This window comes from Scyliorhinus canicula, chromosome 8, assembly GCF_902713615.1.
Source record: "Scyliorhinus canicula chromosome 8, sScyCan1.1, whole genome shotgun sequence".
NCBI classification, from domain to species: Eukaryota; Metazoa; Chordata; class Chondrichthyes; order Carcharhiniformes; family Scyliorhinidae; genus Scyliorhinus; species Scyliorhinus canicula.
Genome location: NC_052153.1, coordinates 122,219,092 through 122,246,173, shown reverse-complemented (window position 1 = coordinate 122,246,173; position 27,082 = coordinate 122,219,092). Strand labels below are relative to the sequence as shown.

Below are 27,082 nucleotides of genomic sequence, written 5' to 3'. Positions count from 1 at the left end.
TGTGGCGGCTTGGACATTTTCACATTAACTTAATTGCAGTGTAAATGTAAGCCTACTTGTGACACAAATAAAGATTATTATTATTATCCTTTAGATGAGGGTGGCAGCTCAGCTCCCAAAGATCTAGTCTCACTTAGAGGGCCAGTAGCTTGGCAGTCTCGGCAGAGTCGCCAATGAGGTGGCTGCAGGAAGAAGTATAGGGAGCTCACATGCTGCTGCGCTCTAAGGCCATATAAGATTTTTTATTACTATGCTAGGGCCAGGCAGACAGACTCCTGTGATCGGGAATCGGTGGGGTGAGCTGCATCTTTAGCAGTGGCCTCTGGGTGACTGCTGCTGCCACTGAGTATTAACTGGGCCATGGAGTAGTTCTGAAAGAGGTCCCCTTCCAGAGAACCTGCTGGGAGACCACCAGGGTTTACCTTGCAGTATCCCCATCGGCCCCTCCTCACATGGGTAAAATGCTGCTGAGGGCAGGAAGTAGCTCTTATTGGTTTAATTGGCCACCCACTGTTGGGCTTCCCTTTCACTGTCATTTTACAGGGTCTCCTGATTCCCAGCCCATCTCCGGAGGTTTAGTAAAATCCATCCCAATGGCTCACAATGGTGACTGATTCTGAACCACTTGACTCTTCTCAGTTTATGCTAACCTGGGTTGAAGTAACGCATTAAAATAAACTTTTTCTATCTTTATAGAGCAGATAATCCTCTTTATGCTGATGTAATTGTTGAATGGAATACATGTGTTTGAACTGCAGTGTTTAAAAGTTACACAGTAACTGGGATGCAAAATAAATGTTCTTGAATATTCTTCCGTTTATCACGTGAAACTGGACCCGGGCCCTCGGGAGGCCATATTCGGGGCATCGGTCCAGCCGGGATTGGAAACGGTGCACAGGCAGATGTTGTTGCCTTCGTCTCGTTGATCGCCCAAAGGCGGAAAATGTTGGGATGGAGATCAACCTCTCCGACCTGGCATGGCGGGAAGGACCTGCTGAAATTCTTGACCCTTGAGAAGGTCAAATTTGAGCTGAGGGGTAGGATGGAGGGGTTCTACAATTCTTGGGCATTATTCATTATGCACTTTCGAGAATTAGATTACATCGAACATTAGGGGGAGGGGTTGGGAGGAGCGGTGGGGAGGGTGACTGTATGTGTTAATGGTGACTATGGATGATTCCTGATTCCTTTTTGTTATTGATTTATGTTAGCATGCGGGCTGCTGTTTGGGGGTTTGGTAGGAGGATGGGATTGTTGTTATTGATATGGGGATTGACATTGCATCCGTTACCGATTATTGTTAGTGGGCATAAGTTTGGGAGAAATTGTGAAAAAGGAGTATAAAAATATTTATTTTAAAAAATATATATATTCTTCTGTTTACATTGGTTGGGTTTAATGGAAAATGCACATATCATGTAAGAATGGTAAATATAACCACCTTGAGTTCATTTCAGGATGAGCAACAAATGCTGGCCTTGTCTTACATTCACATCCCATGAAAGAATTTAAAAAAATGTTGTTTTAATGTTTTTCTTGTTAGAATGTAATTTAGTAGAGGGTGAAGATCATGTTGAGGTGAATGGGGATGTCTTTCAAAAACCATTTGTGGAGAAGCCAGTGAGTGCGGAGGACCACAATGTTTACATATACTACCCAACATCTGCTGGTGGAGGAAGCCAAAGACTCTTTCGAAAGGTACGTGTTGTATGATCTTCTAACACATTGACAAGAGAATTGATAATTCAGAAAAGTTAAAAAATCTGAATTTATTTTCTAAATAATAACTTGCATTTTTTATTGACCAATGCAGAAAAAACATGCTGAACGACTTTAAAGAAGTGAAGGCTGTCTTTTGTGACACGGTTCGGAGAGATTCAAGGGATATATTTTGCAAAGGGTTTTAAAGAAAGATGGGGAAGTAGAGAGGCAAGGTGAGGAGAGAGTTAAGAAGTAGGGTTGTGGCAGCTAAAGGGTACTGTTGCTGAAGGTGGAATGAAAGGAGTAGTTTCAACTTCAAATAATGGGTCAGTATTAAATATTGTGTGCATGCACACGCATGTCTGGACAGACGACCAAAGGGAGTTGTTTTAGGAACTTCTCAAAGGAGGAGAGGTCAAGAGATAGAATGACATAGGTGGTAAATTCCGGAACTTAGGCCTTAGTTTACTAAAGGCTGCCAATGAAGGAACAATTAAAATCAGGGATTCAGAATTGGAGATCTGTTAGTTTTACAACTAGAGGTTACAAAGATAGGGAGGGGTGAGACCACTGAAGAATTTGAAAACACGAATGAGACTTTAAATTTTGAAGAGTTGTTGGACTGAGATCAATATTGGCCAGCGAGCACGGGTGATGAGTGAATGGGACCAGACAAGAGATTTTTTAAAATAATGTTTATTCAAGTTTTCACAAATCCCCCCCCCCCCCCCCCCCCCCCCCCGCTGCTGCTGCTGACCATCACCTAACACTCCGCCAGGAAGTCTAGAAACGGTTGCCACCACCGGAAGAACCCTTGCACCAACCCCCTTAAGGCAAATTTGACCCTCTCCAGTTTGATAAACCCAGCCATATCGTTGACCCAGGATTCTACGCCCGGGGGCATCGCATCCTTCCACTGTAGAAGAATCCTGCGCAGGGCTACCAGGGACGCAAAGGCCAGAATACCGGCCTCTTTCACCTCCTGCAGTCCCGGCTCCACTGCTACCCCAAATATTGCGAGCCCCCAGCCCGGCTCAACCCTGGAACCAACCACATCTCCGCGACGACCCCCCCAAAAGCCCTCCAGCGCAGTGCATGCCCAGAACATGTGGGTGTGGTTTGTTGGGCTCCCTGAACGTCTGACACACCTGTTCTCTCTCCCAAAGAACCGGCTCAGCCTTGCCCCAGTCATGTGTGCCTTATGCAGCACCTTAAATTGAATTAAGCTGAGCCTTGCGCAAGAGGAGGAGGAATTCACCCTCCCCAGGGCATCCGCCCACGTCCCCTCGTCGATCTCCTCTCCTAACTCCTCCTCCCACTTACCTTTCAACACTTCCACCGAGGCCTCCTCCCTCTCCTGCATCACTTGACAGGTTGTCAATGTCCTCCCCTTTCCAACCCACGTCCCCGAGAACACCGTGTCCTGAACCCCTCTTGACGGCAACAGTGGGAACTCCGCCACCTGCCGCCTGACAAACGTCCTTACCTGCATGTATCTGAGGTGTTCCCCGGGGTGGGAGGCCAAACCTCCCCTCCAGCTCCCCAAGGGTTGCAAATTTCCCATCTACAAATAGGTCCCCCAACCGCCTAATACCTGCCCTGTGCCAGCTCAGAAACTCTCTGTCCATTCTCCCTGGGACTAACCGGTGGTTCCCCCGTATCGGGGACCACACTGAAGCCCTCACCTCCCCCTATGCAGCCTCCATTGCCCCCAAATTTGAGGGTAGCCGCCACCACCGGGCTCGTAGTATACCTCATTGGGGGAAGCGGTAGCGGCGCCGTCACCAACGCCTCCAGACTCGTGCCCACACAAGACGCCATCTCCAACCTCTTCCATGCCGCCCCTCCCCCTCCATTACCCACCTACGTATCATCGCCATGTTGGTGGCCCAGTAGTACCCACAGAGGTTAGGCAGCGCCAACCCCCCATCTCTGCCCCGCTCCAGGAACCTCCTTGTCACCCTCGGGGTCTTCTGTGCCCACACAAACCCCATAATGCTCCTATTGACCCGCCTGAAAAAAGCCTTAGGAATCAGGATAGGGAGGCACTGGAACAAAAACAAAATCCTCGGGAGCACCGTCATTTTGACAGACTGGACCCTGCCTGCTAGGGAGAGTGGCAGCACATCCCACCTCTTAAACTCCTCCTCCATCTGCTCCACCAGCCTCGTGAAGTTAAGCCTATGTAAGGCCCCCCAGCTCCTAGCTACATGTACTCCCAAGTACCTAAAACCCCTCTCCGACCTCTTCAGCGGGAGCTCACCAATCCCCCTCTCCTGGTCCCTGGGTGCACTACGAACAGCTCACTCTTCCCCACATTGGGCTTATACCCGGAAAAATCCCCGAACTCCCTGAGGATCCTCATCACCTCTGGCATTCCCCCCACCGGGTCCACCATGTACAACAGTAGGTCATCCGTGTATACCGACAGCCGATGCTCCTAACCCCCCCCGCACTATCCCCCTCCAGTTCTTCGACTCCCTCACGCCATGGCCAGGGGTTCAATCACCAGCGCAAAAAGCAGGGGAGACGGGGCACCCCTGCCTCGTCTCCCGGTGCAGTCGGAAATACTCTGACCTCCTTCCGTTCGTAGCCACACTCGCCACCGGGGCCTCGTGTAGCAGCCTCACCCACCTAACGAACCCCTCTCCAAACCCGAACCTTTTCAACACCTCCCATAGGTATCCCCATTCCACCCTATCAAAGGCCTTCTCCGCATCCATCGCCGCCACTATCTCCGCCTCCCCTTCCACTGCCAGCATTATTATAACATTTAAGAGCCTCCGTACTTTAGCGTTCAACTGCCTCCCTTTCACAAAACCCGTTTGATCCTCGTGTATGACCTGCGGCACGGTGTACTCAATCCTCATGGCCAATATCTTTGCCAGCAACTTTTCATCTACATTTAGGAGTGAAATTGGCCTATATGACCCACATTGTAGGGGATCCTTATCCCGCTTCAGGATCAGGGAGATCAGCGCCCTAGACATCGTCGGGGGCAGAGCCCCCCCCCTTCCCTTGCCTCGTTGAAGGTCCTAACTAGCAGCGGGCCCAGCAGGTCTGAATACTTCTTGTAGAATTCAACCGGGAACCCGTCTGGCCCCGGTGCCTTCCCCGTCTGCATGTTCCCTATCGCTTTGACCAATTCCTCCAGTCCTACTGGCACCCCCAACCCCACCACCTGCTCCTCCTCTCTCGGAAACCTCAGTTTGTCAAGGAAGCGATCCATCCCTCCCTCCTGCACTGGGGGCTCGTAGAAGCTCCTAAAGACCCCGTTGATGCCCGCCGCACTTCGTACCATGCTCCCACTTCCGTCCCTAACTCCCCCGATCTCCCTAGCTGCCTCCCGCTTCCGAAGCTGATGCGCCAGCATCCGACTCGCCTTTTCTCCATATTCATATACCACCCCTTGTGCCCTCCTCCACTGCGCCTCCGCTTTCCTGGTGGTCAATAAATCAAACTCAGCCTGGAGGCTACGTCGCTTCCTCAGCAATCCCTCCTCCGGGGCCTCCGCGTACCTCCAATCTACCCTCACCATCTCCCCCACCAACCTCTCCCTCTCTTTCCTCTCCCCCCTCTCCTTGTGTGCCCTAATGGAGATCAGCTCCCCTCTGGTCACCGCCTTCAGTGTCTCCCAAACCACCCCAACTTGCACCTCCCCATTATCATTCGTTTCCAGATATCTCTCTATACACCTCAGGACCCGCCCGCTCACCTCCTCATCAGCCAGCCACCCCACCTCTAGACGCCACATCGGACGTTGGTTCCTCTCCTCCCCCAACTCAAGGTCCACGCAATGCGGAGCGTGATCTGAAATGGCTATCGCCGAGTATTCCGCTTCCTCCACCCTCGGAATCAACACCCTGCCCAAGACAAAAAAGTCAATCCGGGAGTAGGCTTTGTGGACATGGGAGAAGAACGAGAATTCCCTAACCCCCAGCCTCATACATCTCCAGGGGTCCACCCCTCCCATCTGATCCATAAACCGCCTCAACACCTTGGCCGCCGCCGGCTTCCTACCCGTCCTGGACCTGGAGCGATCAAGTGCCGGGTCCAGCGGCGTGTTGAAATCCCCTCCTGTTATTAGACCCCCTGTCTCAAGATCTGGAGTCCGGCCCCAACATACGCCGCATGAGGCCCGCATCGTCCCATTTCGGGGCCTACACATTGACCAGCACCACCCGCTCCCCCTGAAGCTTGCCACTTACCATCACATACCTGCCACCACTGTCCGCCACCATGCTCGACGCCATGAACGATACTCTCTTCCCCACCAAAATCGCACCCCTCCCGGTTTTCCGCATCCAAGCCCGAATGGAACACTTGCCCTACCCACCCCTTTCTCAACCTTAGCTGATCCACCACCCGTAGGTGCGTCTCCTGGCGTGTGGCCACATCCGCCCTCAGCCCCTTCAGACGCACGAATACCCGGGCCCGTTTGACAAGCCATTCAGTCTCCCCCCCCCCCCCCCCCACCCTCCCCCCCCCCCCCCCCCCCCCGCAGCCGACCAGCCATAGCTCTTCCTAGACCAGCCATCGCTTCCCACTCGACCGGCCCCGCCTCCTCTGGCGCAGCTCCCTTTTCAGGCCCAATGTCACTAGCCCCATCCCAGCCCCCCCCCCCCCCCCCCCCCCCCTCGAAGCACAACACAACAATCCCCGACCATGCCCCAACCCTCAGTCTGAGTCCAGTTTTTCGGCCTGAACAAAGGCCCAGGCCTCCACCAGGGACTCAAAATAGTGATGACGGGTCTTTGTGAGTGACCCATAGACGCGCCGGCTGTAGCATGCCAAACTTCAGCCCTCTCCTGTGCAGTACTGCTTTCGCCCGATTATAACCGGCCCTCTTCCACGCCACCTCCGCACTCCAATCCTGGTAGATTCGGACCTCCGCATTCTCCCATCTGCTGCTCCGCTCCTTCTTGGCCCACCCAAGCACACACTCTCGATCAGCGAACCGGTGGAACCGCACCAGCACCGCCCTCGGCGGCTCGCTGGGCTTGGGCTTCCTCGCCAGCACTCAGTGGGCGCCCTCCAGCTCCAAGGGCCCTTGGAAGGAACCTGCTCCCATCAGCGAATTCAACATGGTGACCACATAGGCCCCCAAGTCCGATCCCTCCAGCCCCTCTGGGGGGCCCAGGATCCGCAGATTCTTCCGCCTTGACCGGTTCTCCATCTCCTTGAACCTCGTCTGCCACTTTTTGTGGAGCGCCTCGTGCGCCTCCACCTTCACCGCCAGGTCTAGGATCTCATGCTCGTTCTCCGAGGCCTTTTGCCGGACCTCCTGGATCGCCGCCCCTTGGGCCGTCTGGGTCTCCAGGAGCTTGTCAAATGAGGCCTTTAGCGGTTCCAGCAGCTCTGCCTTAAGCTCCCTAAAGCAGCGTTAGAGCAGCTCCTGCTGCTCCTGCGTCCACGCTGCCTGGTCCCTGCCCGCCGCCATCTTGGTCTTCCTCCCTCACACCTTTCTCTGCTCCAATGCCGCTTTTTTGATTGCCCCGCTTCTGGTCCAATCCATACACCTATGCGGGTATTGCCGAACATCCGACTTAGCTCTGCATAGCAGCAACCAGAAGTCCTGGACTAGACAGGAGTTACGATGCTGGCAGCAGAGTATTGATTTGTAAAGGTTTGTGTAGGATAGAGGATAGGAGAGATGGCTGGGCGAGCATTGGTCTAGTCTGCTCTTGAGATAGCAAAAACAAGGCTGAGGGTTTCAGCACCAGATGAACTAAAGTCACAGCAGAGTCGGGCAATGCTAAGGAGGGAGAGTAAGTTGCATATTGCTGATCAAGTGGATATGTGGCTAAGATGCTACACAGGTAAATATCTTATATTGTGTTGTTTCAGATTGGCAGCAGAAGCAGTGTCTACTCTCCTGAAAGCAGTGTCCGGAAAACAGGTTCTTATATATATGAGCAGTTTATGCCAACAGATGGTACAGATGTGAAGGTACGGATATTCAAATATTATCTATTTTTAAAACCATAATGCACTTTTTAGGCTATAATCAACAAAGTATTTGAACAATTTCATTTGCAACAGCATCATACAGTTTGTATAATAATCCCAGTGCTCTAGAAAGATTATCTTTGCCTTGAAGAAAAATAATTTGTTTTTACTGTATTTCGCAAAGCACTGTAAAATATATTTTCCATGGCAACTATCTGACTGGATAGAAATAAACTGCACTTGAAGTCAACCAGTTTTGCCTTTCTCAATTAGGCTATTGTCTAACAGCAATCTTGTATATAATTTTTGCTAAAAAAAACATTTTTTTAAGGTTTACACGGTTGGTCCAGATTATGCTCATGCAGAGGCCCGCAAATCTCCTGCTCTTGATGGTAAGGTTGAACGAGACAGTGAAGGAAAGGAAGTTCGCTATCCAGTCATTCTGAATGCTAGAGAGAAGTTAATTGCTTGGAAAGTTTGCCTTGCTTTTAAGGTAGGTTGTAGAATAAAACACATACTTCAATTAGTTCAATTTAATGTTTGACTAATGAAAGTAGTGAAATCTCTAAAGAATGACCATAGTTCAAGTACTTTAGAACTGCAGTTTTGTAAAAAAACTTCACTTATTTATGTGCCCATTTTGAGGTTTGATGATAACTGGAATTTTTTTTAAAAACTACAAGTCTTCCTCGATCCAATGTGAAAATTGACCTTAGAAATATGAGACGTAGACCGCCTTACCCGGATGGGCTATACCCCAGGTTTCTAAATGGGATAGCTGAGGAGATTGTGGAGGCATTGGTGGTGATCTTTCAGGAATCACTGGAGCCAGGAAGTGTCCCAGACGACTGGAAAGTGGCTAATGTAACACCACTGTTTCAGAAAGGAGGGAGACAGAAGACGGGAAATTATAGGCCGGTTAGGCTGACTTCGGTCATTGGTATGATTTTAGAGTCCATTCTTAAAGATGAGATCGGGAAGTACTTGGAAGTGCATGATAAAATCGGACAGAGTCAGCATGGCTTTGTCAAAGGGAGGTCGTGTCTGACAAATCTGTTAAGAGTTCTTTGAGGAGGTAACAAGGAAGTTGGACAAAGGAGAACCAGTGGACGTGATTTATTTAGATTTCCTGAAGGCCTTTGGCAAGGTGCCGCATAGGAGATTGTTAAATAAGTTAAGAGCTCATGGTGTTAAGGGTAAGATCCTGGCATGGATAGAGGATTGGCTAACTGGCAGAAGGCAGAGAGTGGGGATAAAGGGGTTCTTTTCAGGATGGCAACCGGTGACCAGTAGTGTGCCTCAGGGGTCTGCTGGGACCACAACTTTTCACAATAATTTATCTGGAAGAAGGAACTGAAGGCACTTTTGCTAAGTTTGGAGATGATCCAAAGATCTGGTGAGGGACAGCTAGTATTGAGGAAGCAAGGGAGCTGCAAAAGGATTTGGACAGGCTAGGAGAGTGGGCAATGAAGTGGGAGATGAAATACAATGTGGAAAAGTGTGAGGTTATGCACTTTGGAAGGAGGAATTTAGGCAAAGACTATTTTCTAAATGAGGACATGCTTAGGAAATCAGAAGCACAAAGGGACTTGGGAGTCCTTGTTCATGATTCTCTTCAGGTTAACGTGCTGGTTCAGTCAGCTGTTGGGAAGGCAAATGAAATGTTAGCATTCATGTCAAAAGGGCTAGAATACAAGACCAGGGGTTCACTTCTGAGGCTGTATAAGGCTCTGATCAGACCCCATTTGGAGTATTGTGAGCAGTTTTGGGATCCCATTTTTAAGGAAGGAGGTGCTGACCTTGGAAAGGGTCCAGAGGAGGTTCACAAGAATGATCCCGGGAATAAACAGCTTGTCGTATGAGGAACGGTTGAGGACTCTGGGTCTGTATTTGTTGGGAGTTTAGAAGGGTGAGGGGGGGATCTTATTGAAACATACAGGATACTGCGAGGCCTGGATAGAGTGGACATGGAGAGGATGTTTCCACTTGTAGAAAAAACTAGAAGCAGATGACACAATCTTAAGGGGATCCTTTAAAACAGAGCTGAGGAAGAATTTCTTGAGCCAGAGGGTGATGAATCTGTGGAACTCTTTGCCGCAGAAGGTTGTGGAGGCCAAATCACTGAGTGTCTTTAATACTGAAATAGATATGTTCTTGATTAATAAGGGGATCAGGGGTCATGGGAGAAGGCAGGAGAATGGAGATGAGAAAAATGTCAGCCATGATTGAATGGTGGAGAAGACTCGATGGGCCGAGTTGCCTAATACTGCTTCTATGTCTTATGGTCTTAGATGATTTGACTTCAAGCTGATGCCATTGACTTATCAATTAGTTGTTGAAATTGAGCTACAGCATCATGTAAATTTGGGACAGTTTAAATAATAAAAAAAAACATTGCTTCATTTGTATTTATTTTTACTGCATTGATATTAATTTTCCTCTCTTTTGTTTTTGATAGCAAACTGTTTGTGGCTTTGACCTGTTGCGAGCTAATGGCCAATCCTATGTCTGTGATGTTAATGGTTTCAGTTTCGTCAAGAATTCCATGAAGTATTATGATGATTGTGCAAAGATTTTGGGGTAAAATATTTGTTCTATCAAAAATTTACAAAGCTTGAAAAAAAAATAATTGAACAACTTTGGTACAAAAGCTTCGCGCAATTAATTGGTATTTCAAAAAATTTGGGTACAATTCTTATGCAGTAATTTTCTACAATTATGAAGTGCACAAAGTAAAATAATTTTACACATAATATCTCCAGGAATGCAGGCTCATCTCCCTATCTGTAGCTCTGTATCTATCTGCTTCACGCATCTATTGGTTTTAGCACAGGGAAATATGTGGCATCAAGTGACTGGTGAGCAGAATCCTTAGCCATTCTTTTTCGTTTTATATATTTGTAGAAACTTTTGCTATCTGTTTTTATATTCTGAACTAGTTTAGCCTCATTATCTATCTTTTCTTTATAGCTTTTTTCATGGCTTTCTGTTGACCTTTAAAGATTTCCCAATCCTCTAGTTTCCCACTAATCTTTGCCACTTTGTATGCATTTTTTTCAGTTTGATACCCTCCTTTATTTCCTTAGATATCCAAGGTTGATTAGCCCTTTTCCTCCAGTCCTTCCTCTTCACTGGTATATACCTGGACACACATCTGGACGCATCTCTATTGGCCTTCCAAGCCATTCTCTGTCCTCTCTGGATAGCCGAGCCATTACTGAGAGAACAAGTCCTGCATTCATACTTTGATGTTCTGAGCCCAAGACTTGTTAGGATAAGATCTTGGCTTTGGTCAGCCTTGACCTGCTCATGTGCTCACTCTGTGAACTTCAAGCCCACTGAGGAACAATAATGTGAGATGAGGTTTGATGCTTTCAATGCCATCTACTGATCCAAACACTGCCACAAATGAGATGTAGACCAACCTAGGGCTCTCTTCCCAAAGTGCATGACTTGGTTTCAAACACTAACACTGCAGGGACCCAAGGCTCCGAGAGTATCATTGCCCTCAACCATAGCTGTCCCTTGAGGAATCAGGGTTCAAAACTTAACCATCATACATTCCATAATTCCATATAGATGCAGATTTACACGCATCTCCTTGACAACACAAGGATCCAGAGACTAGTTGCACTGAGATTAATATCACGTGAATATTAATCTTATGAGAGTGGTAGGATGACTAAACTTCAAGATAAGAGGATTCAAAAATACAAATTCCCAATGCTTTCAGTTGACCAGAACATTCACATACCCATCCAATGAGTTTTATGAAAGCAATTTATTTTGCGATAGCACAACCGAGAACCAGAAGTGACATCCAAAATGTTTTAACTTTCCTAACCCTACCTTGTACCGTGGTGCCAATCTGGCACCTGCAGCAGAGATGGAGGCTATGTCCTGATGTGTATGATGACCCTGTGGACATTCACTGGTGGCCTGGAGGACTCCGGCCTGATGAGGATCTCCTTCTCAAGGGCAGAAGTTCACTCGGCGACCTGCACTGCTGGAGTGGGTGTGGGCACAAGCAGAGGGGACTATGTTCATCAAATCATACCCTTGGAGCATCCTGTATGGAGGTCCCGGGTTGATACTCATTCTCCCTATGGGTGCCAGAAGGCCCCAGGCCTGACTCCTGCAGAAGATGGGACACCTGTAGGGAGGTCAAGCTGCATCATCCCCATGTCACCTACATCGGATGGTGTCCACCAGGGTGTGCGGCCATGGAAAGTGATCCAAAATCTAAGCTAGAATTAAGCCCCACTAAGGTCTGTGCCTTGTTGGAGAGCATGGGTGAATGCTGTGATGGTACATCATGGACCCCCTCATCCTCGTACCTGTTTTGGCGATCCAGCTGCCTGGATAGCTGCAGTCAGCTGATGCCTGCAAAAAAGAGTTTTAGTGAGAGAGCTTATGGGGCTGGTTTAGCTCACTGGGCTAAATCGTAGGCTTTTAAAGCAGGCCAGCAGCACGGTTCGATCCCCGTACCAGCCTCCCTGGACAGGCGCCGGAATGTGGCGACTAGGGGCTTTTCACAGTAACTTCATTGATGCCTACTCGTGACAATAAGTGATTTTCATTTCATTTCAAGCTCTATGAAAGCACATCTGACTCACCTTGATATGATTTGATGAAGTGATGGTGCTTTGATCTGTTGTCAGAATCATAGAATCACTACAGTGCTCCATTCAGCCCATCAAGTCTGCATTGACTCACTGAAAAGAGTGTACCCTATCTCAGTAACCCCTTGTAACGTTTTGGACCCGAATGGGAAATTTAAAATGGCCAATCCACCAAACCTGCACATCTTTCAACTATGAGAGGAAACCAAAGCACTCATGATAAACCAAAGCACTCTTGAGGAATTCCTCGCACTCTTGAGCAAACCTACGCTGACATTGGGAGAATATGCAAACTCCACGCAGTCACCCAAAGTTGAAATGAAGCCCAGGTCTCTGGCGTTAAGGTAACAGTGCCAACCACTGCCAGCATGCCACCTTGTTGGGAGAGGTGATGTTCCCCTTCCGTACAGGATCAATTAATGTCTTCCCCAGGAAGGTTGCCTGAAGCCTCCTTGGGTTTGGTCAGTGCAAGTATCTCTGCCATCCCTCCTCCATTCTGGGTTTGCTCTTGCTTGTTGTCCGCCAACTTGGCCTGTACGAAGATGTAAGGAAGGCATGTGATCAGAGGGGATGCAATACAGTTTGGATTAAATGCATGTCCTCAGTGTGTTGTGAACCCTCCCCAGAAGTGTTAGACGTAATCGATGCTATGGTACGAAGAGACAAAAGTCCAGCTCCTTTTCACAAACACCTTTATTTCACTTTAACAGACTCTGCACTAAACTCGATCATCACACCATCAGATCCAGAGTCCACCTGAAGCTCCTGCATATCAGTGTCAATCATTGAAAACTTAACATAAATGAGACAACTAATTGCAATGTCTCTTAACACATTACTTAACAGAAGGACCAGAGGATAGAATCATAGAATTGACAGTGTAGAAGGAGGCCATTTGACCCATCGAGTCTGCACCGGCCCTTGGAAAGAGCACCCCACTTAAGCCCACACCTCCATTCTATCCTTGTATCCCCACCTACCTTTCTTGGATACTGAGGGCAATTTAGCATGGCCAATCCACCTAACCTGCACATCTTTGTGGGAGGAAACTGGAGTACCTGAGGAAACCCACCTAGACAGGAGAGAAAACGTGCAGACTCCACACGTACAATGACCCAAGCCGGGAATGGAACCTGGGACCCTGGAGCTTCAAAGCAACTGTGCTAACCACTGTGCTACCGAGCAACCTGACAGGTGGGATGGAGGTGATGTGAAAGTGTCCTTGAAAGAATGGGTGTTGATGTGCACCCCTTGCTAGTGGATTTGTGAAATGTGTGAAGCGAATAACCGTTTGAGTACATGATACCACGATGAATGTTTGAGAGTGGAAGGAGCTGAGGGATAACTTACCCTGGATCACTCATCTACTTCCTGCATTGCGTTGCCCTTTAGTGACCTCATGGGAAGCAGGCTCTCAGACCGGAGAGGTTACGCTCTGGTGCTTCCTCGAGCCATCTGCTAAGTATAGCACGTACCTCTGTGCCTGGATTCCATGGATCAAGTAGTTGAAGGTATGGCGGCTACAGTGGGGTGCTGCCCTCGTGAGAGAGAGAGCCTTTTGTTTCTGGCTCCCAGACATAATGGACAGTCTCCTAAGGACAAGTGGACTGAAGAGCGTGAGATATATTTGTTGGACTAGCATTTTAATATGACACCGGGACCCGAACTTAAGAGCTGACGGCAGGCAGACAAATCGGCTCTCGACCTGCCAGGTGATTCGGAGAGCTACACACTCGTGCATAGGCTCCAAACATGGAATCAGGCTCAAGTTCACTCCAGTCCAGCCAGCAGGTATGACGGCGACAGAACTCACTGCCACCACACTTGAGTTGAGCCAGACCTGCTGAATTTTCCCAGCAGTTTGTTTTTATTTCTGATCTCTAGCATCTGGAGTGTTTTACATTTTTTTCACCATTTAAATTATACTGCATCTCCCTGTTGTTTCTTCCAAAGTGCATCAATTCACACTGAGATACTTTAAATTATAACTGTCTTGGGTCTTCTAATTTTAGCAGTCTGTCTATGTCCTTGGCCTCCTATATTGTACTACTATCATGCTCATTATTCACTACCTTGCCAAATTTTCAATTGCCAGCAATTTCAAATTAGTGGTCCCTATACTCAAGTATAGGTTGTTTATTTGTTTAAATTTAGAGCGCCCAATTCATTTCTTCCAATTAAGGGGCAATTTAGCGTGGCCAATCCACCTAGCCTGCACATCTTTGGGTTGTGGGAGAAAAACTCACGCAAACACGGGGAGTATTTGCAAACTCCACACGGACCGTGACCCAGAGCCGGGATCGAACCTGGGACCTCGGCGCCGTGAGGCTACAGGGCTAGCCCACTGCGCCACCGAACTGCGCAAGTATAGGTCATTCATATAAAACTAGAAAAGCAATGGCCCTGACACCTGGTGGACCTCACTACATACTTCCGTTAAGTCAAGAAAACATCTATTTACCATTAAAATGTGTATTTGTCCTCTATCTCATATCCCTTAGCCAGTTCTATACACAATTTAGCAGCGTCTGTTTAATACTGTGTTTCTAGTTTCTGAACAAGTCCATGCAAATGATTTTGAGCAAAAACTGGAACTAAAACTTTATTTTTGAAAAAGAATGCAATTTCCACCAGACTGCCTATTGTGCCGAAAGTAGAAAATCTTTGCCATCTGCAAAAATACCAGGCCTTTTTATTGCAATGATAGTGAAAAATTCATTTTCATTTTGAGCCTCAAATTGAAATCTTCATGTGCGTCTGCAGTTTATGATTTGCCTTTTAAACATTTTGTTTGGGTAAGCATAAGCCAACTAATAATTACAGCATTGTTCGTACAATTATTTCACTACTGATTTACTGCTTAATGAATATGATTGATTTTACAGAAACATCATCATGCGAGAGTTAGCTCCGCAGTTTCAGATTCCATGGTCTGTTCCTACTGAAGTGGAAAACATTCCTATTGTACCCACTACATCAGGCACAATGTGAGGATAGTACAGATTAATACAGATTAATATAATGTATGCATGAGTAAATAGCAAATTTGGATAAAACCAATTTTTTTCTGATTGAGAGAATTAACTTGAATACGTTTTGTTTGTAAGAGTAGTAGTTCCTAGATTTGTAAACTAATCTGGCTTGTATAACATATAGTCATCTTGAAATGACATGACATCGCTGAATTTGGCCACTCTGCTTTACGCCTTGCTGTGTAGGATGGAGCTTCGTTGTGTAATTGCAGTCATAAGGCATGGGGATCGAACTCCCAAACAAAAAATGAAAATGGAAGTCAGGCATCAGAGGTAAGGCACAATTAAATTTTTGCCTTTAACTGTAAACTATATAACGATTGTTCGTTCACACTGTTATTTTGAGGGTTTTCTTTGCTTTTCTGCACTATTTTCACATTCAAACAATTCCCCTACAAATCTCACTGCTACTAAAGACAATACCAGTATAAAACCTACTCTATGCTAGAATGTTGAGCCTTCAGAATGTTTATTGATCAATTACTGAAGTTTGTTAATACAGTTGGGATATATGCCATAAAATATGATGTGTTATATCTTAATGTTTGAAAAGGCAAGTTGCCTTGTACAATTAAAAATTTTTCTGTAATAGCGCAATGACTTAACAGATCAATTTCGGATTTAAAAAATTATTAATGCCAGAAAAACATTTTTGTATGTTAATAACTGATCCTCCAAGCACTTTAGTCAGTGCAAAAGAAAAGTGGATTATATGCTTTGTGGTGTGAATATGGATTCCAGTATTGTGCAATGTTATACTTTTTTTGAGAGAGAATGGGTGACGGGTGAAAATAGCTACAGTAAGTCACCAACATGCTGGTTGTACTGGTGAAGTCATTCTCCAAATTCTTCTAATTAATGCATTTCTGTATTCTAACAATCTCTTGACTCAATAAAACCAAAATACAAAAAAGAATGTAAAAGACTAATATAAAGCTTGAAAATTAGCTCAACGTTCAAACTGATTGAGTTAATTCTGTGATCCCCTCCTAATGTTTGTCACAACCCAGCCTCTGCAGTCTTTCCTGATAGTAGTAGCCTCTCAGTTTGGTGTCATCATTATAATCTTTCTTCCACCTTTCCAATGCCTCTATAGGCTTTCTGTAATACGGAGACCAGACTACACAGTACGCTAAGTGTTGTCTAACTAGTTTCTATACAAGTTGAACATAATTTCCTTGCTTTACAATTTTATTCCTCTAGAAATGAACCTCAATGCTTTGATTGCTTATTTAATCATGTTGTCAACTTGTGTTGCTATTTTGTGATTTGTGAGCATACATCCCTTCGATCCAAGAAAAAAATGAGAAAGTAGCCATTGAGTGGCAATCAGTGACATTTAACCCATCTTGCCTCCATTTTACTGATGAGCCTTACTTTAAAATCACTTCCAAAATCTCAGAAAAGGATCCTCATTTAAATATGGCAGACAAACTTGTCTGGGGCTGGTTATTCAGATTCCCTGATACCTGCCAGTTAAAAGAGGCACAAAATTCCTTCCAGAGAGTACATAATGTGTCATGTGATTAATGTGAACAAATATGTTTAATACTTTTCTACTGTTATTTTTCCTCCACTTTCTCCACCTCCCATTTTTAATGTAGATTTTTTGAACTCTTTGAAAAATACAATGGCTACAAAGCAGGAAAGATAAAGCTAAAGAAGCCAAAGCAACTACAGGCAAGTTTTTACTTCCTAGCTTTCTAGTATAATTTCCAAGTATTCCAATTTTGGAGGAGTGTCATTAGGTATTTCACAGATGTTGAAGATCTGCATGATGGCACACAGCTGAAAAAACAACCTTCCCAGAATATAGACATACAAATCACTGATCTCACAACTGTATTGCTCTTATGTGCTGTTAAACCAATAGCCTGGGCCCCTGGATTAACGGTCCAATTACTTTACCACAATGCCGCCATATCGCCTCTTAAGTTAATATGATGGGAAAGAACTTCATAGCTTCCTATAACACCTTAACAATCACCATTGGAGTGTTCATTGTATCTTGGAGCTAGAACAACTTTCACGGCATTTCATGATGTTCTCATCAAGTCTCAGTGGAACACCATTACATTAAGTTTATTATAAGTTCACTCATACTAACAATCTACCAATCTATCCATCATCCCTTCACCCTCCAATTGTCTTCCAACATCCTCATGAGAAGAGACTACTCCTTTGGTGATGAGAAACGTCAGCAACCAGAAATTTGCCACACTTCAACTCAATGGATTCCCTTCACACAAGATGAACGCAAGAGACCAGAGTCAACCTCTCTCACACCGGGTGTTCCACCTTGCACAGACTACCACATCTATTCAGGGCAACACAATTCATCTAAGAAGTTCCATACCATCTTTAATATCTACAAAGATGATAAACGTTCTCAAAGCAGGAATGTAGACCATGCAATGTAGACTTGTCTGGGTCAAGGGAGACAACGGTTTAGTGGTAACGTCACTGGACTACTAACCCTGAGGCCCAGCCTAATCCCCTGGAGGCACAGGTTCCTATCCCACCCAGGCAGCTGGTAGAATTTAAGTTTGGTTAAGAAAATCTGAAATATAAAGCTTGCCTCAGTAATGGTGACCATTAAATCATCATTGATAGTGGATAGCATATTTGCTTCACAGCTCCAGGGTCCCAGGTTCGATTCCGGCATGGGTCACTCTCTGTGCGGAGTCTGCACATCCTCCCCGTGTGTGCGCGGGTTTCCTCCGGGTGCTCCGGTTTCCTCCCACAGTCCAAAGATGTGCAGGTTAGCTGCATTGGCCATGATAAATTGCCCTTAGTGTCCAAAATTGCCCTTAGTGTTAGGTGGGGTTACTGGGTTATGGGGATAGGGTGGAGGTGTTGGGTAGGGTGCTCTTTCCAGGAGCCGGTGCAGACTCGATGGGCCGAATGGCCTTCTGCACTGTAAATTCTATGTAAGTCTATGTAAGAACCCATCATGGGGCCACCATCACCAACAGTCTGTCCTGATCCACTCATGGTGATGCAGCAGTCAAGAAAGCCAACAACTTCCTTCGGAAGCTAAAAAGATTTGGCATGTCTGCATCGGCTCTTGCAAACTTCTACAGATGTGCCATGGAGAGCATCCTATCCGGCTGCATCACAGCCTGATATGGCAACTGCTCGGTCCCAAGATTGCAAGAAACACAGCCCAACGGTGAGCTTCCCACAAGCTTCCCACTCCCACATTGATTCTGTATACACCTCCCAATGCCTCAGGAAGGCAGACAGCATTATCAGAGACCCCTCCCAGCGAGGCATTGCCTTATTCCAGACATTTCCATCAGGCAGAAGGTACAGAAGTCTGAAGACCTGCACATCCAGACATGGGAACAGCTTCTTCCCCACATCTACAAGACTCCTCCCCTTGGATTGATCTGTTCCCTGTAAGAACACTTTTGACGACGCCCTATGCTGCTCTTTCTCGTGTATTTACTTTGTTTGGTTCCTTGTTCCCCACTGTAAGCAATGACTGTTTGTCAATGTACCATTTGTCAAATGTTGAATATTCTTTTTGTCTACTATGTATGTACTGTGTATGTTCCCTCGGCCGCAGAAAAATACTTTTCACTGTACTTCGGTACATGTGACAATAAATCAAATCAAATCTATTTCATTAATGTCCTTTCGGGAAGGAAACCTGCCATCCTTATCTTGTCTGCCCTACCTGTGATTCAGACAAAGACCAATGCAGTTGAATCTTAATTGTCCTCTGAAATGGACAAACAAGCTATTCAGTTCAAGGATTAATAGGGATGAGCAACAATTTTGGCCTAATAAAAAGAATTGGGGAAATGGGTCTCTGCCTTCATACTGGACTCTAGGAACATCAAACCTGCTTCAAACACAGTGAATGCGACCAATCAGCTATGGTCAAACATACTCAACTTAATGATCACTACATCGAATGGACCAATTCTAGACTTAGCACTTCATACATGTATGCACAGAGCTACCAAACCCACACCATCCCTCAAGTCGTAACCTTTTCATCAGTGACATCTGGCTACTTTTTTGTTAAATGAAACACCATACGATCCATTCTACACAGTTAACCAATCAGCAGTAAGAACATTACTATGCACTATCCTATTACAAACCGAATAATGGGACAAACCAATAAAATCCTACCTATATTCCCACCCTGTACTGCCTCTTTCACCTTTCCCAGCAATTTCTCCGGATGACGGGCAGAGAATGCTGCCTGAAATGTTGAGACCTATCAGTCTTCTAAGTAACCCTTTTCAGAGTAGATTTCATATGGTGTAGCTTCTTAATTTTATTTAAACCCAGTATTTTGTGTTCAGAATATGGAATTGTATAATCATAGGCTGCCACAATCATAGGAAAATCGGAATAAAAACATAATGAAGAAGGTGTCATCTAACTTCGTAATGGATGAACCCATAATCAATTGTACAGTATCATGAAATGGAGTGATGACAGTAATATCGATAAATAACCTTCTTTGTCTGCCAATGCATATTTGTAACATGAAAACTGAAGGCAATTCTAAAATATTTTTCCAATGGCCTTTCAGGAAGTCTTGGATATTGCAAGGCATCTTTTGGCGGAACTGGGCCAGAATAATGATTCAGAAATAGAAGAAAGTAAATCGAAACTTGAACAATTGAAATCTGTTCTTGAGATGTGAGTACTGTATCAGCAACACATATTCTAGACTAAAATAAATTAAGTGGCTGTAAAAATTGTATATGCATCGATTGTATTTGTCCAAAATTCCCGAACAGTCCCATCAGATTGGGAAAATAGCAAATGTAACTCCTCTATTCAAGAAAGAAGGAGACGGGAAACAACAAACTACGGGCCAGTTAGCCCAACATCTGTCACAGGGAAATGCTATAATGTATTGTTGAGGAGTTCATAGGGCACTTACAATCAGGCAGTCAATATTGTTTTATGAAAGGGAAATCATGTTTGGCTGATTTATGTAGATAAAGGAGAAGTTGTAGATGTCGTACTCCTGTATTTCGAAAAGGCATTGATAATGTGCCGTATTAAAGGTTACAACAGAAAATGTGTGACATATTCGTGTGGATTGAGGATTAACTAACTGGAGGCGAAGAGTAGAGATAAATGGATAATTTTTGGGTTAACAAGCAGAAACGAGCAAAGTGCTGGAGTGTCAAACATTTATAATCTGTGTAAATTACTTGGATGAAGAGACCAAATATATGGTAGCTAAATTTGCTGATGATCGAAAGATTGGTAGGAGAGAAACTTGTGAGGAGGACGTAGTGTCTGCAAAGGGATATGGACAGGTTAAGTGAGTGGGCAAATATTTGGCAGATGGAGTACAATGTGGGAAATTGTGAACTTGTCCACTTTGGGAGGAAGAATAGAAAAACAGTATGTTATTTAAATGGGGAGAGGTAGAGCTGGATGGTACAGAGGGATGGGAGTGTCCTGGGTTATGAATCACAAAAAGCAGGTACAGCAAATCATTAGGAAGATGAATTGAATGTTTATGTCATTCATTTTTTACGGGATGTGTGCTTCGCTGGCTAGGCCAGCATTTGTTGCCCATCCCTAATTGCCGTTGAGAAGGTGGTGGCGATCTGAATTCTTGAACTGCTGTTGTCCATGTGGTGTAGGCACACCTACTGTGCTATTAAGGAAAGAGTTGCAGGATTTTCACCCAGCAACAGTGAAGGAACAGCGATATATTTCCAGGCAAGGATGGTGAACGATTTAGAGAGGAACCTCCAGGCAGTGGTGTTCCCATGTATCTGCTACTCTTGTCCTTCTACATGGTGGTTGTCATAATATACACACAAGTATATGATGGTGCACAGAAAGGCATTGATTGACACACAGGATGACCAATGAACACACAGAACACAGCAGCCAATCACCAGACAGGACACGACCACTATAAAGCCAGAGGGCACTAGTTTTCCCACTCTCTTGGGATCCAGCCTCTGAGACAGTCAGAACCCGTGAGCAACAACTAGAACATCCACCATGTGGTAGTAAGATAGTCTGGTCAGGTTAGCCTCAGGTCTCCAGTCAACTCCGCATAGTGTCAACCCACAGTTAAAGTATGTATGATAGTTAAGAGTTCAATAAAATAGAGTTGCATTTCTTCAAGTGTTGGAAGCCTGTCTCTCTCACTGCTACAGTAAACGCAGTCCTCGCAGACCCAGCTTACCCAACACATCATGGTGCCAGTGAGTCATGTTAGAGTTTGACGAACCTACCTTGAGATAATCTGCCTTTGACCAGCGATCAGCCATCCGGTAACATGGACAGCGTCCGCCCTCTCCCGCCGCTCCGCATCGCCGGCAACCTCGCTGCAAACTGAAAGATTTTCAAGCAGAAGTTTCAGCTGTATCTTGAAGCCACCGACTTCGAAGCCGCATCGGATGCCAGGAAGATTGCACTCTTCCTCTCTACAGTCAGGAACCATGCTATCCACATTTTTAACTCCTTCACCTTTGCTAAAAGTGAGGACAAGACAAAGGTCAAGACAGTCCTGCTGAAGTTTGACAGCCACTGTGACATCGAAGTCAACGAGAGCTTTGAACGCTATGTGTTCCAGCTGAGGCTTCAGGGTAAGGATGAACCTTTTCGGTCCTTTTAAACCCATCTCCGCATCCTCGCGCCGTCCTGCAACTACGGCTCCACTTCCGACTCCATGATCCGCGACCATTTCGTTTTCGGGATCCACTCCGATCCCCTTCACCAGCAGTTCCTTAAATTTAAGCAGCTCGCCCTTACCAGCGCCATCGAGACCTGCGTCCTACATGAGCACGCTAATAACCGGTACTCCCATATCCGCACGATACGGAGCAGGTGCAGGCCGTAAAACAGCTCCAGGGCCTGAGTCTGGATGAGGGCGGCCATTTCGCTCACTTTTCCTGGGCCCGTGCGCCTGCGCGCAACAACCAAGGGGACGGCGAGGCCGACGACCGAACTGCGCAGGTGTGCACATCGTTCCACCGCACCACGCATGCGCGGTGGCGCACGAAGCGTCCTGACGTCGGCGCCATGACGTGCGACAACTGTGGCTCCGCCCACTTAAAGCGGCAATGTCCCGCGAAATCTCGACGCTGTCTCCAGTGTGGCAAGCTTGGCCACTACGCAGCCCTGTGCAGATCTGCTCAACTGCCCACCACACATCGATCCCAGCAGCAGCGCAGGAACATCCGGACAGTGCAGCAACCCGTTGCAGACTCCAACATGGTTCCAGATCCCGACACCGAGGATCTCACATCCCCATTCCAGGTGGGTATCATCACCAAGCATATGATGCTTTCCGCAAAAAAGGTTAAACAACTCCCAGTGATGAGCATTGATCTGGACGACGAGTGGTGTTGCCACCCTTACGGTCAACAAGGCTCGCATACGCTTCAGCGAACCTCATTTCAAAGTCTGATCTTGATACCATCTGCGTCAAGCTGAGCATTCTTCCACCGGCCTGCCAGCTTCTCGACTACAATGGCAATGCCATTGCTGCCAGTGGCTCATGCCAGCTTGCAGTATCCCATCGTTCTTCAAAAGCCACCCTGCGTTTTGAAATTGTAGGGTCCAACAGAGCTTCCTTGCTCGGTGCTCAGTCCTGCAAAATCTTGAATCTTGTGCAGCGGGTTCACTCCATGTCGCCCGCTGAGGCAACGGCCTCGACAGATGCCAACTTTCAAACCCAATTAGATGACATCATAGCGCAATACCACAGCGTATTCGAAGGTATGGGCACACTCCCCTACAGATACAAGATACTTCTGAAACCGAATGCCACACCGTGGTTCATGCACCGCGTCGGGTGCCGGCACCCCTTAAGGACCGCCTCAAGCAGCAGCTGCAAGACCTCCAGGACCAGGGCTTCATTTCTAAGGTCACGGAACCCACGGACTGGGTTAGCTCCATGGTTTGTGTCAACAAACCGTCAGGGAAACTTCGCATTTGTATCGACCCCAAAGATTTGAACCGTAACATCATGAGGGAACACTACCCTATCCCTAAACGAGAAGAGCTCACCAGCGAAATGGCTTACGCCAAGTTTTTCACAAAGCTGGATGCCTCCAGGGGGTTTTGGCAAATACAGCTGGACGCGTCCAGTCGAAAGCTCTGCACATTTAACACCCCGTTTGGTCGTTACTGTTACAACCGGATGCCCTTTGGCATCATCTCCGCCTCGGAGGTGTTCCACCGAATAATGGAGCAAATGATTGAGGGCATCGAGGGGGTGCGAGTGTACGTCAATGATATCATTGTCTGGTCCACAACTCCTCAGGAGCACATTGAACGCCTAAAGCGGATGTTCCACAGGATCCATGAGCATGGCCTCCGACTCAACAGAGCCAAATGCTCGTTTGCTCAACCAGAATTCGTCGCCCGCCACAGAGACTGAATTTATAGACTGAATGTTGCATTACCTTGTGATCCGTTGTTTCTTCCTAATTTGTTGTATGCCCTCTATCTGCACTAGACACCTTCCCATGTAAATACGTTCACGTACTTTGTATATAGTCACGACCACTATAAAGCCAGAGGGCACTAGTTTTCCCACTCTCTTGGGATCCAGCCTCTGAGACTGTCCGAGCCCATGAGCAACAACTAGAACACCCACCATGTGGTAGTAAGATAGTCTGGTCAGGTTAGCCTCAGGTCTCCAGTCAACTCAGCATAGTGTCAACCCACAGTTAAAGTATGTATGATAGTTAAGAGTTCAATAAAATAGAGTTGCATTTCTTCAAGTGTTGGAAGCCTGTCTCTCTCACTGCTTCAGTAAACGCAGTCCTCGCAGACCCAGCTTACCCAACTCATCTGTAGTGGCAATGGGTTTGGAAGGTGCTGCCTAAAGTGCCTTGGTGAGTTTTTGCAGTGCATCTTGTACATGGCGCACACTGCTGTAACTGTGTGTCGATGGTGGAGGGAGTGAATGCTTGTGGAAGGGATGCCAATCAAAGGATTCAGTGATGGTAATGCCATTGAATGTCCAGGGCAGTTGTTCAATTCTTTCGTATTGGAAATGGTCATTACCTGGCACTTGTGTGACGTGAATGTTACTTGCCACTTGACAGCTCAAGCCTGGATACTGTCCAGGTCTTGCTGCATTTGCATGTCACTACTTCAGTGTCCGAGGAGTCGCTAATGGTGCTGAACATTGTGCCATCATTAGCGAATATCCCCACATCTGACCTTATGTTGGAAGGAGGTCATTGATGAAGCATCTGAAGATGAATGGGCATAGGACACTACCTTGAGGAACTCCTGCAGTGATGTCCTGGAACTGAGATGACTGACCTCCAACAACCACAACCATCTTCCTTTGTGCTAGGTATGACTCCAACCAGTGGAGAGTTTCCTCCTGATTTCATGTTGACTCCAGTTTTGCTGGGGCTTCTCGCCATGCATATTGCAAGCGGAATGGAATATTAAAGTAAGGATGTTTTGCTTCGGGTGTACTGGCTGTTGGTGGAAAAGGATACAATTGCATTTCAAGCAGTTAAGAGAAGGTTCACTGATTCCTGGCGTGAAGGGGTTATCTTGTGGAGAAAGGTTGGACAGGTTAGGTCTGTATCCATTGGAATTTAGAAGAGTGAGAGGTGATCATTGAAACACCAGATCCTGAGGGAACTTAATAGGTGGATAATGAGAGGTCGTTTCTCATTATGAGAGAGGTCAGAATTAGACAAGGGCTTTAAAAATAATGGATCTCCCATTTAAGAATGATGTGAGGAGAAACATTTTCTGAGAGTTGTTATTCTGTGGAATGTTTCTTGCCAGTGAGCAGTGGAGGCAGGATCATTGAATATTTTTGTGGTTGAGTTCGATAAATTCTTGATTGACAAGGGAGTTAGAGTGTAGGGGGTAGAAAGGAAGGTAGAGTTGAGGCACAAAAAAATATATATAACATTATATTACAATGTTTATTTATTTAACAAGTATAATGCTTGGAAGAATGTGAGTCATTTCATGTAACTGACCTGGATTATGCGTGAAGAATAAAGGTAAGGCTAATGGTGCTCATGGTCATTAGGCAGAAAATCAGATATCAACGTCCGGCGCCTACGCATGCCAATTTAAAAATGAAAATTTAGATGTTGCTCAAAGGGTTGTATCATCCCTACACAGTGCGCTGAATGATCCTTTCTTTTAGCGCCGGCACTGGAAGGCATACAGTGGACTACTTGTCCACGGTTCCTTATTAAAATTGGCAAAAATTTAGGACTGATGCAGTCAGGAGGGATAGCCATTTTTGATATTCTGACAATGATCCTGAATTTTTTTAATTTAGTTATTTGGGGTTTCATAACATGACATTTGTTTTGGAGCTTTTTAAAAAATATATAATTTTTTAACTTTGTCTGTCTCTTAATCCCACCAATATTCATCAACCTTTATTTCACTTCCAATACATGATCAGAATTTATTTTGGCCTTCTTGACTTGGACTCTAATAGCCACAAAATGTGGCTCTATAGCACTGCTGGTATCAGTGCCATGGAAACCCAAAAGACAAAAACTGCCCCTGTACTACTTTTGTTCACAGTGCACCATGTAAGGGTGCTAGCAGAGGCATGACATGCATGTGCCACAAGCATGCAGATTGGACAGATGATGACGCCACTCAGTGTCAAACACAGACTGTTGATGTCCTTTCTGAAATACTTGGTATTCAGCTGCATGAGGGGACCCCACCAGTTCTACTTGGCAATCAGCATGGGACCTTTTGGTGAGGTGCTTTATGTCTGTCATTTCTTATTGCAGAGTGAGTGGAAGTACTGTGTTCAGCTTTGTTTGGGGAGTTCATTTAAAAACAAAAGTCCTGTTGGAAGGGTGTGTTGTTGGACTTTTACAAGGAGTGCAAATGGCTTGAAGGCCTATGAATAGAAAGCCTGCTAGCATTAATGAGGGTGTTAGTTGAGCCCAACAGGGACATGGATCACTGGCAGCAGACAACAGAAGTTCTGCTCAGGAGGAGAAGGGCGAATGGAGGCTCTCGGTAGATGGCAGTACATAGCTTCCAGGGAGCAGAGAGCAGTTCTCCCTCCACCTCAATAACATCAGGGCTGATGTGGCGTATTTCTCTCAAGGGGTCACTGATCTGTATTGCCTCCACCAAACAAACTTCCAGCTGCACAGCAGGGTGAGGATTGCACTGCCAGTCGCTCTTGCTTTCTAATAGGGTAAGCAGTGATTCACATGTAGTACTTTAGTTACACGTACTACTTTAGTTAGGGTTTCGTATTTGCTGCTCACAATTCTATTTCCTCTACAAGTGCAGATTAGGAAACCGCTTTGCAGAACATCTCTGTTCAGTCTTCAAGCGTAACCCGAGCTTCTGGTGCCCTGCCATTTTAATCCCAAACCAAAAACATTTTGGAAAATCTCAGCAAGTCTGGCAGCATCTGTAAGGAGAGAAAAGAGCTAATGTTTCGAGTCCCGAAAACCCTTTGTCAAAGCTCATTTTAATCCTCCACCTTCCACAGTACCCAGTGGAAACTCACACAGACACGTGGAGAATGTGAAAACTCCACATAGCTACCCGAGGTCAGAATCAAACCTGGGCCCCTGAGGCAGCAGTGCTAACCACTGCACCTGTTGTGCCCTAGAGCTAGTGGACAACAAAAGCGTTAACCAGCAAACAGGAGGATAACAGATGAGGATAAGTAAATGCTCAAACTATTTTTGCTCAATTGATCCATCCATCATGTTAGTTTCTCTGTAACCTGAGGCAGTAGTATTGAAAACAAAATAGCTAATAGAAACATTCTATTGATTTTTGTGAATTAAT

At 46.0% G+C, this 27,082-nt stretch overlaps 1 protein-coding gene across 13 annotated transcripts in view; it reads left to right on the top strand.

Annotated features, from left to right (window-relative positions):
• The window catches only part of ppip5k2 (diphosphoinositol pentakisphosphate kinase 2), a 225,135-nt gene that overhangs the window by 62,460 nt on the left and 135,593 nt on the right, over nt 1–27,082 (top strand). For all 13 annotated transcript variants that reach the window (XM_038805177.1, XM_038805176.1, XM_038805167.1 and 10 more), the window contains 8 exons: nt 1,544–1,698; nt 7,549–7,650; nt 7,982–8,143; nt 10,109–10,230; nt 15,158–15,259; nt 15,491–15,577; nt 16,909–16,984; nt 19,860–19,969. In XM_038805177.1, the coding sequence (XP_038661105.1) occupies nt 1,544–1,698; nt 7,549–7,650; nt 7,982–8,143; nt 10,109–10,230; nt 15,158–15,259; nt 15,491–15,577; nt 16,909–16,984; nt 19,860–19,969 (916 nt within the window). The remainder of the gene's footprint in view (nt 1–1,543; nt 1,699–7,548; nt 7,651–7,981; nt 8,144–10,108; nt 10,231–15,157; nt 15,260–15,490; nt 15,578–16,908; nt 16,985–19,859; nt 19,970–27,082) is intronic.